The sequence below is a fragment of the Hirundo rustica genome, chromosome 7 (genome assembly GCF_015227805.2).
Source record: "Hirundo rustica isolate bHirRus1 chromosome 7, bHirRus1.pri.v3, whole genome shotgun sequence".
Lineage (NCBI taxonomy): Eukaryota > Metazoa > Chordata > Aves > Passeriformes > Hirundinidae > Hirundo > Hirundo rustica.
Genome location: NC_053456.1, coordinates 14,402,939 through 14,412,989, shown reverse-complemented (window position 1 = coordinate 14,412,989; position 10,051 = coordinate 14,402,939). Strand labels below are relative to the sequence as shown.

Below are 10,051 nucleotides of genomic sequence, written 5' to 3'. Positions count from 1 at the left end.
TAAAGAAAATTTCAAGTCTTTTATTTTCAAAAACCTCAAAAAATAACACGATTGCTTTTGGTTTTTCTTTTTTAATTAAAAAAAATCTCTTAGCTGCCATGTCTTTAGCTGTCACCATTTACACTTCAATACGCCGCTTTTTTTTGGGACTCAGTGAACATGCTTCTGCTTCTCTGTCTTGCAAGGCACTGCCAGAGTCAAACTCACAGCCAGCATCAGCTGCCTCCAAAAACAAAATATCATCAGCATCATCTTTGCTCTCAGAGAAGGTCTTCTGGAAAAGGTCGTAGATTGTCTTCTGCTTTGGATCTGGCTGAGAAAACAGAGCAGAACAGGATCTAGATCCACATTGCCATGTAAAACATGGTGAGCAAAATCAGAGGATACTCCCCTTACACAGTGCACATGTGTGTACAGGTCATACCATACATGATACATACACACATGAATCTCATACATATATACTCAAAGACATACATATAACATGGATGCTATCAGGTCTCCTTGCCAGTAATAGGCTTGGAACTTCTGTGGAAAGTCCAAGCCAAGGCACGGATCCTGGGAGGAGCTGAACAATCTGGGCTGTGGCATTAAAGGCAGAACAGGTGTAATTCACCTGTGCCAATCTAGACGTACACAAGCCAAAGCCCATTCAGCATCTCCCAGGGACTACCAATATTCTTTCAGGGCAATTACCTTAGGACAGTAATTAGTTGACTCAGCTGTTTCAGAGAAATTGGTTTCTGAAAGACCAGCTTCACCCAGCACTTTAATCTTCTCCTGAATCATTGGCCTAGGAGTGATAAACGGATATTACTGAAAGGAAAAAACCAAGGACACTGCTTCATTTACTATGTGTAGATTTAAAAAGGATACAACTGGGTATAAAGGTGGCTTTTCTACCACACTTTGTTGGTTCCTTAACCTGTCTGGCTCTTGGTTATAAACTATCAATCAATTAAACTGGTAACAATTAGAGGATTCTGGGCTATAACCATTTGGAGAACACATATGTCCAATAGAGAAACTAGCTGACTGAGGCAACACCAATGGTATGAAGTCAGACCAAGAAGATGCAGCTAAAAGGGACTCCTAGCTGCCTGTGTGCTCAGTCTCCAAGGCAAGCAATGGTAAACTCCAACAACAGATGCATCAGCATTTCAAGGATAACTCCCAGTGTACAGCAGGAGGAAGAATCTATCACTGGCTCAAGAGGCTGAGAGGTCCCAGCCACACGTGCGCACTGGACACTGAAAGATGCCAAGGCCATGGCACAATTAATGCATTTATCAAATATTCTCATCCTCTTGTTCTTTTTCTTGTCTTTAAAATATGCCACTGGTCCTTTCGAGAGCCGTATTTCTTCCCCATTAAGCACTAATGACTGCACAGACAGCATTTCACAAATAAAGGCAGAATTACTGTCATTAACTTTCCATGAAATCTGGGTGATGCATCAGTTTCCAGATCCTTGCATTGTAGGGTTATAATTACTTGCCATCATGATATTCTGGGAACTGCACAAGTTCACTTAGTTCAGTCATTCCTTTAAACAAGGTAATAAAGATGCAATTTTGGACTTTAAATGAAGCAGCTGGTGGATAATTTCTTTTCATCATTTGCAGGTCAGCTCCCTTGCAGCGCTAAAGATTCCTCAGATGCTACCCACCCCCAGATGTTAGATTCCCCAGCCCTAAGGACTAATGTCCACTGGTAACTCTCACTGCAGCCAGAAAACCTCACACCACAACTGTCCAGAGGCTGGTCAATAGTATTATCTGAAGGGCTCATTGAAGAGCAAAAGGAAGGCAACAGTGCAGTCCTCCTCCACAGCTCCCTGTCCGAGCACAGAGCAGCCAGATTGCTCCTCAGAACTGATCTACAATGCACTGAACCGTCTCCAGTGTCTGCTGGCTTTGTTTGAAAGTCTCAGCACTTTACAGTACCCTACCACAGGAATGTTCTGAGCTGTTATCTAAGACAATTTCACCTCCTTACAATGGAGACTGTGAAGGTTTTAGATGCATCAGCTCACCCAGAATCTCTTAAGAGCCCTTTCTTTGAGAGAGCCCTAGCTCTAAAAGTAACTACTTTTATTCTTCCAGCTTGTCAGCCACTCAGTCATGTCCACTGCAGCCAGGCCATGTCACCAGCGTACATCAGCCCTGGCACGTACTGATCCTCCCCTCACAGGCCATGGAAATCAGCACTAGCAATAACCCCTCACACCACAGATGTGACAAACAGTGGAAACACGTGTCAGGAGGACCAAAGTGTCCTTCTCACTTCTTACCATAAGTAGTCATCTGCTGTTCCTTTAGCCACCAGGTAGTGAACGTTAACGGAGCTGGTCTGTCCAATTCGGTGTGCCCGATCTTCTGCTTGGATCAAAATCTTAACATAAAAACATGACAAATAAAGAGTGAAAACTACAACATCTGAGAAACAGCGTAAACACCAGAGAACAGAAGATCTCATTTCTTTTGGTTAGTACTCTTTCTCATCTGGATCCTCTTAAGACCTGTATTCCCAAACAGAGTAAGCCAAGAAGTAATCTGGTACACCAGGTTCTCAAAAGGCACTGAACAGTTTTCCAAAGTAGAGGGTCAGCACTGATGATGGCTGAGCAAACCCTCAAGAGCTCTGTAAAATTAAGAGAGAAACATGTTTCCCTTTTGTGCCACCTTCACCTGCCAGCAAACTGTAAACCAGTCTCACAGGTTCAAGCCCAGGCACCTGTGGTTGCAGAGCCAGCAGACATCAGAAAGAGACAAACCCTAGAGAAAGCTGCCTGCCCATTACATCTCTTAATCGGCAACATTTCTGCTCTCCAGAGAGCCAACCTCCAGGACACTTACCCCTGGGTTCCAGAAGAGCTCTGCAAACACCACCAGATCTGCAGCAGACAATGTCAGGCCCATGTTTGCAGCAGTAAGGGAAAGGACAGCCACAGCCTGCTTCTCTGAGAACTGGAACTTCTGGCACAGAGACTGCCGCTCCGCTGAAGACGTAGAGCCATCGATGCGAATGTGCTCAATGTGCTGTGAGAAGGCAGAAGATGCTGTTTAGAGACCTGGTGTTCCCTTTCCTCTGTACTCCTTCCACGTTTTAGTGGATTCCATGTCCAGTGCTGCCACTGGCAGTGTAACCAGTGCCACTGTGGGTTATAGTCTGGAATGTTATCTTAAACCACTCTTCACCCAGCATGACGCAGCATGCTTTAGGAGCATCCATGGAAATCTCACATGACAAGTCAGACAAACAAGAGAAGTCAAGAGAAGTGATTGGCAGGTCTGCCAAGTCTCCATACAATATCTTAGTTCAAAACTGTAAGAGCACCACAGAGGTAAAGGCAGGCAGGGATGGTGGGCTTGGGTAGTCTCATTCTCCCTCTGAGGAAAGCCTGGAGAACAATGGCCACACAGGGTAACACTCCTCCAAGAATTCACAAGCTCCAGGGCAGACAGTGGAATTAAAGAACATTAAATACAGTAAAAGCCATTCAGCTAATATAAAGTGCATGCTGTGAGGCATTCGCCCTGATAGCTCAGCTCCCTCAGTGGAGGGCACACTCAGAAACACAGCAAGTAGAAATCATCTCCGTCACTAACTGTCCTAAACTATCTCACCAGCCATAAATCCAGGGGCTGTTCAACAGATTTGAAGCTGGAACAGTGATAAAGTTAAGACAAATCAGTCAGTCACTTACTTTCTTCTTCAGCTCTGCAACTACTGCATCCAGCATTATCTTGTGATGGGCGAACACCAGGAATTTATTATTCCCACTTTCCAGTAACTCCAGGATGTATTCTCTGCATGAAAAAGGAAAAACACCAAAACACTATAAAATTACGTGCTGAGAAATTCAGACTTTGCTCACAACAAAATTTGAGGATACTGCCCATCTATACACAAACATGAGGAAACAGGCTAGCACAAAAAGCTGCAGTAAAGTGCAAACAGCAAGTCAAGTCTTCTATAAATTAAAATACAGAAAGGAAAATTCCCTCAGTTTTTTCCTCACCACAGGCAGACAGCTGCCTACATTATACTTGGGTATCAAAGAGAGTCAGTTTATTATATCCCACTTTGAACATGACATCCCAGGCCAATCGATGGAAGGTCATCTATACTTAATGACAATCTCACTCACCTATCTGTATTTCTAACTTCTGCACAATCACAATACACCAAAATAAACTGTATGCAGCTAAACTTCCTGGGTTTACTTGGGATTGGTTTCATATCAGAAGAAAGCACCTCAAAACATGTTGATCAGAAAAGAATATCTGTTCTTGCAAGCGTTCCCAGTGACAATTTACTCCAGCTTAAGTATCTAAATTTGTCAGCTATTTCTAGGAGTTATCCACAGGCACAGAGGCTAATGGCCAATGAGAGGCAACAAGACTCCTTTTAAATGACTTAAATGAAAACATCTAGTTTTTCCCATTGACTAGCAGCACAGACACAGAACCCATTTCTATGTAGTAACTTGTTTTACTATCAGGTTAACTGGAGCCTGAGGAACACCTAGAAGCCCATGCAGATGATGTAATTTTTTTCTTCGGAACAGCAAAGTTGTTGAGAAGATCAGGAATACCAAGACCTTTGCTAAAGTCAGCAGCCACTGTTACAAAGGACTAAGAAGGATTTCCAGCAGTATTAAGATGGCAGACAACTTTACAGAGTTCATAATATTCAGGTCCCCATTACATGGCAGTATTATTTAACAAAGAGAGAAGGGAGAGGAGTGGCACTGCTGTATTTTGAAACAAACATCAAAGCAAACATTCAGAGTAGTAAGCAGAAGCCAACCAACACATCACAATTATTTTATATCTCATTCCCACATTCTATTTAACAAATGGCAAGTAATTTCAAATGGAAGCAATGGAAGTTATATCATTAAGAGTAAGACATGGGAAGTGCTGATGATCATAGGACAGTACCATTAGTTAGATGGTACTCAACCTTAGCAGCTTGTAGTAACTGATATTGTAAATGCTACGAAACCCCAGGAAAAAATGGACTGCTTCCTACAAGAAAGTCAAATAAATAGCACTTCATAGTTTTATATTCAGTTCACACTTGCAACTGAAAAAGAAGAAAGTCTTCTAACTGTTCAGTAACATAAAAGGAAGAAACTCTTCTACAGAAATAAATGCTGGGACTGTGAAGTGCAGTGTTGTGCCAAATAAATTTTGCAGCAAGGTCTGCGACTGAAATCACACAGTGCACCTCAGTTGGTCTTTACACTCAGAGAGCTGTGGAAAGTAAACCATTTTCATATTACTACCACACTACTTATTAGAAAGTTATGCTATAACCTAAAGCAACTCCTTTGCAGTCCCAGCAAAAAGGCCAAGGATGAAAGGGCACAGAAAGAAATTAATTCTAGGGAAGAGAGAGTTAAAAGCACACCTATGGTACAAAACTTTTACTGCTGAGGTCCCACGTGAGCCCTGTGGAAGAGCCAAGAACTTCAATAGCAGCTGTGAGATTCCTAAAGCAACTAAAGCTCTGCTCATCTCATAAGCTTTTTGGTTCAGGATTCCTTCTGTAGCAGAACTGCAGCACTTGTTTTCTCAAATTCCGTTGATGCTTTTAATTTCATTATTCCCTTGCTCCTTAAATTGAAAAAGGATCCAGACCAGAGAATATGATCCAAGTCCCAAACACAAAGTCATTTTAAATGGCTCAAATGACAGTTTAGATTTGTATCTGGAACGAAATCAGAAGACTTATTCAGCCAAAGAACCCCAAGAGAAGAAAATGTTTAGTGCATTGTAATTACAGTCAAGTTTTTCTAGGCTGACTCGAGCCTATGCTTCATGTCCCTCCGCTGTTATCTCTAAGGCACTGTCTCCCTGTTCTCAGCAGAAAACCACATTTTACTGGGCAAGAATGAAGCAGTGACACGGTGCTTACACGACTGAGCGGATTTTAGCTTCTGCTGTTTTGCTGAAGAAGACAAGAAGAGCTTCCTTCTCCTGTTGTTTCTGTAGAAGGAAGAGATAAACAAATTTGAGTCTCAAAAATGCCTTTTCTTTTTCTTGCTTACAGATCTGGTGTTTCTGCTGCTGCCAATAAACACTTTGCTAGGAAAAAAATCAACCTAAAAAAAGCACAACAATAGAGGCCTGGAGGGGAAGTCTCCTACTCGCCATTAGGTACTGCAAATACTCACACAGCCCTGACACCTCCCTTCCCACCTCCCACTCAACTCCTACGAGTTGGATGACAAGTGTATCACAAGAGCAGTTTTAGTTGAGAAAGCGTGTCCCAACTAAAATGGCAAGGAAAAACCCCAAAGTTCTTACAGAACTGTATTAGCAACATAGGAGCCTAGAACATGCATTTTCCACCCCATACAAGGAAAACAAACAAGAAAAGCAAAAATAAACCCTTCACATTTTTGGCTACTGCTCTGTTCACAACACAACTCAAACAAGGCTGTTTTTGTAGGCTGAGATTACAAAGCTAGACAGGAGAGTAAGCAGAGAGGCAGGAGATACGAAAGAGAGTTAGAAATTACTAACAAAAGAGAAAAAAAGAGAGGAAATGGTATTTCACACAAAGGGACAAAGCAGACCACTTAGATCAAAAGCAAATCAAGCTGAGCTAGTTTTAATTGTGCGGTACACTCATTTAAAACTGCGCCTTCACATAAGGTGTGGCTCTGACCTTTGGAACTCAGGGTACTGCTTTTTCATGAAAAAGGTTTTTTAAATAAAAGTACCTGAAATAGCAATCATTCATCAAAAAAATAAGTTTCTGACTTACACTTGAATATCCTTTGGCCATCTTCTTTGCTTCAGCTGCCAGTGCAGCTTTGGTCTTTGCACTAATGCCTTCAGGAGCCACCACAACCATTTTGCGTTGCTTTGCTGGAAGCTGGGAAAGCACATCTGATTTAAGACGTCGGATCATGATGGACTGTTCCAGCAAAATTTTCAGTTCAGTTAAGTTGGATGATCCAGAGTAGTCCCAACCCCATGGCATCTGGGAAAGATCAAAACAGTTACCACTGTCACACCTATAAGAGACTGCAATCTAAAAGCAGAAAAAAATTCCAGGGAATCTGGACAAGGCAAGAACTTAACGTTCAACAGGAGCTTTGACAAAAAGAGCAATAAGGTAGAAGCGTACAAACTAATCCACTCAACATGAAAAGGTTACTTACAAGCTTCCCTTCTTCCTACCTACAAGAGCTCAGGGAGGTGCAGGGAAGACGAGTATGCAGAAAAATGGCAGGGATCCCTACTCCAGCCCTGTGCCCTGATATTCACTCTCACACAGCAAGGTGTTGCTGCTCTCCACCTGCAGCTTTGAGCAGGCCAGAAGAACTCGCTGCAGTTCTGTGCATGCGCATTTATCTCAGCTTTAAGCAGAGAGACACACAAAAATATTTTCTAACAGCATAAGGACAAACATCCTTAACCCAGGTGCTTTCACAGAGCTGTTACACTTTGTCTGACATGCTAGGTCAGAACTGCCTGCTCTCCACTCTGACCTGACTCCTGCTCTGCTTCCTGGCATACTCTATTTCTGCCATTACTGTGTTTGGCTCAGACTCAAGCAAGCCAGAAAGACATCACTCCAAACATTGTCTCTTCAAAGCATCATCACTTCGAAGCTCCTCTGAACAAGCCATTTCTTTGCTCCTCCTTGAAGCACTCTCCTCTGAACCTGGTCTATCCTCCAAGATCCTGTGTGCAGACACTATACACCTGTTCAACTAAGCTCAGCTCATCACTTCTCCTGCCAGCAATTCCACAGCCTTTTTACTCTGAGAAAGAACAACAGTGGCACCAAAATTAGTACATTTCCCAAAAGAAGCATCTTTCAAACAACTGTCTGTCAGAGAAGAGACCAATATGGTTTTAATGCTGAAGCAAGGGAATAAAAGAAACCTTTCTGCTGCAATTTCACAAGTAAGTATAGGGAATACAGATACACAAATACCAAAAATCAAGGTGGAGAGAGAGATGAACTCTTTCTCATAGCTCTAGTTCTAAATAATATTGGCAGTATCCAAAAATACAACCTCTGGTCTTGGTATGACAATCCAAAGTAAGCCACTACATATTCCCTCCTGAAATGCGTATAATGGAGATGTGAGGAGTCTCAGCACCTTGATCGGCTACATTAATTGATAAAATAGATTTAACCTTAAAAATCTCTACTGATTTTGCCTTCCCCAAGAGAAAACTGCTACAACATGTAAATGGAAGTAAAAGCCCCCCCTAAGTGTTCACTGCATTCTCCATCCTTTTCTAGAATGCATGAGACAAAAAATAAATACTAGCCATAAGGTTAGTCATGTTACTGAATGTATTAAAGGGTGGTGCTTTGATGAAGAGGGATGAGAACATGCTGTGGAACAAGAAGAGGAGGAATCAAAGAACTTATAGGCAAGTAAGACCTCTCTGATATCCAAAAGTGAATGTTCCTACTTCAGGTTGAGATAAAACAATCTGCAATCCTATTGCCATATTTTACTGATGTGAACCATTAACTGACTTTAGATTCTGGTAGTTAATCTATTCCTACATAACTATGGCACCATCTGATTAGCTAAAGTTGGGTCATTAAAGCAGGAAACACTTCAAACCCTAAACACACATAGCCAGTTTGAATCCTGTAGAATTAAAACTTTGGCTGACAACAGCCCAGTGGTGTAGGGCTAGAGTTAATAAGCCCACCTGGATCTCAGCCAACCCCTCAAAAAGCCTATATGGAAATCACTGCTCTGCTTCCCTGAAACCAAGAGTGCAACACATGCATTCCTCAGGTCCATGGAAAGGTAGCTCAAGTCTATGTGGGTTAATTGGCTTTAGGCGTTCTGCATGAAAGCTGACATTGCTGAGCCACAGTCTTTATGCTCCCTTTCTGCATTCTCAGGCTCCACAGGTCCAGCAAAGCAGACAGACAGAACCAAGAATGACCCCCCTGGTGCTGTTCCCAGCCTCCAAAGCCCACTGCCCACACTGCTCAGTGCACTGGTAGGTGAGTAGGAGGGATCAACATGATTAGGCTGCTGAGGAAGGCTGGCTGTGGGCCTGGATATTGCTCGGGCTACCTCTTTCCACTTAAAAGCCTATGTTTTCCCACTTTCCACTTCCATAACAAGCAAGTCATACATATGCTTTGTGCCCACGTAGCCAAATTGATTTCAGAAGAGCAGCATCCTCATAAGGCAAAGAACAAGGCACACACAGAGCCAAGATACCATCTACTGCCATGTTAAAAAGCACATACAGGGAGAGTCCCACAGAATGTGGAGAGGGAGAGGAAAAGGGGAGATTTTGCCAAAATATACATCTGGCTTTGATCTGTAACATTCCAGAACACATGCTTCCAACTGTGATTTTCTTACTAAAGTGTTACAGCATCTTACATGAGTCAGTAAACTTATTACAGTGTTAGCAGGAGCTGCCAAACTTACAAATTCGGAGCATGTGCTCAGATAGAAACTACTTAATATTTGCCAACATCAGCCAGTTTGAAAAATGAATTCACAGCATGTATTTTGGGGAACAGTCTTGGGATATCTTGTAAATAACAGGTGACATTTCACTTGCTGCATTTTTAAAAGTACAGATACCGGGAGGTTGAATTAATAAAAAATTATAAATTTTTATTTGCAATTTTGTCATAAAATCTTGAAACAGAAACTAGTCACACTTTAGCTTTAAATTGAATGGATCAGGTTTGCCAATTTTTCTTTAATCTTATAATGTAATTGGATTTATTATTAATACCAGAACATTTATACATAACACCTTTCATCCTTACACATCTTCAGAAGCCTTGCAAAGCCTCTCTGGGTCTGTGCAATTCCACCTCCACTCATAATGCTGCCAATTTCAGGACAGAAAGCAGAAGTACCACATCAGTTCTTTAGAGAGGATGCAACTTCTAACACAGTCTCAGGTTAGAGCTACAGCAACAAATGTGAGGGACACTCTACAGCCATGAAGGAACCAAATACAATCACCTTTTAAATTTTTTCATTGCTCATATTCAGCAGTCCCATCTTTTTCTCTAA

General features: G+C 42.0%; 1 protein-coding gene across 3 annotated transcripts in view; it reads right to left on the bottom strand.

Annotated features, from left to right (window-relative positions):
* The window catches only part of SMARCAL1 (SWI/SNF related, matrix associated, actin dependent regulator of chromatin, subfamily a like 1), a 34,828-nt gene continuing 24,777 nt past the window's right edge, over positions 1–10,051 (bottom strand). For 2 of the 3 annotated variants that reach the window (XM_040070346.2, XM_040070345.2), the window contains 7 exons: positions 6,784–7,002; positions 5,929–5,999; positions 3,710–3,812; positions 2,859–3,041; positions 2,294–2,394; positions 697–793; positions 1–313 (listed from right to left, as the gene is read on the bottom strand). In XM_040070346.2, coding sequence (XP_039926280.1) covers positions 119–313; positions 697–793; positions 2,294–2,394; positions 2,859–3,041; positions 3,710–3,812; positions 5,929–5,999; positions 6,784–7,002 — 969 coding nt within the window. In that variant the 3' untranslated portion in view covers positions 1–118. The remainder of the gene's footprint in view (positions 314–696; positions 794–2,293; positions 2,395–2,858; positions 3,042–3,709; positions 3,813–5,928; positions 6,000–6,783; positions 7,003–10,051) is intronic. The other variant, XM_058421405.1, reaches the window with a different exon arrangement.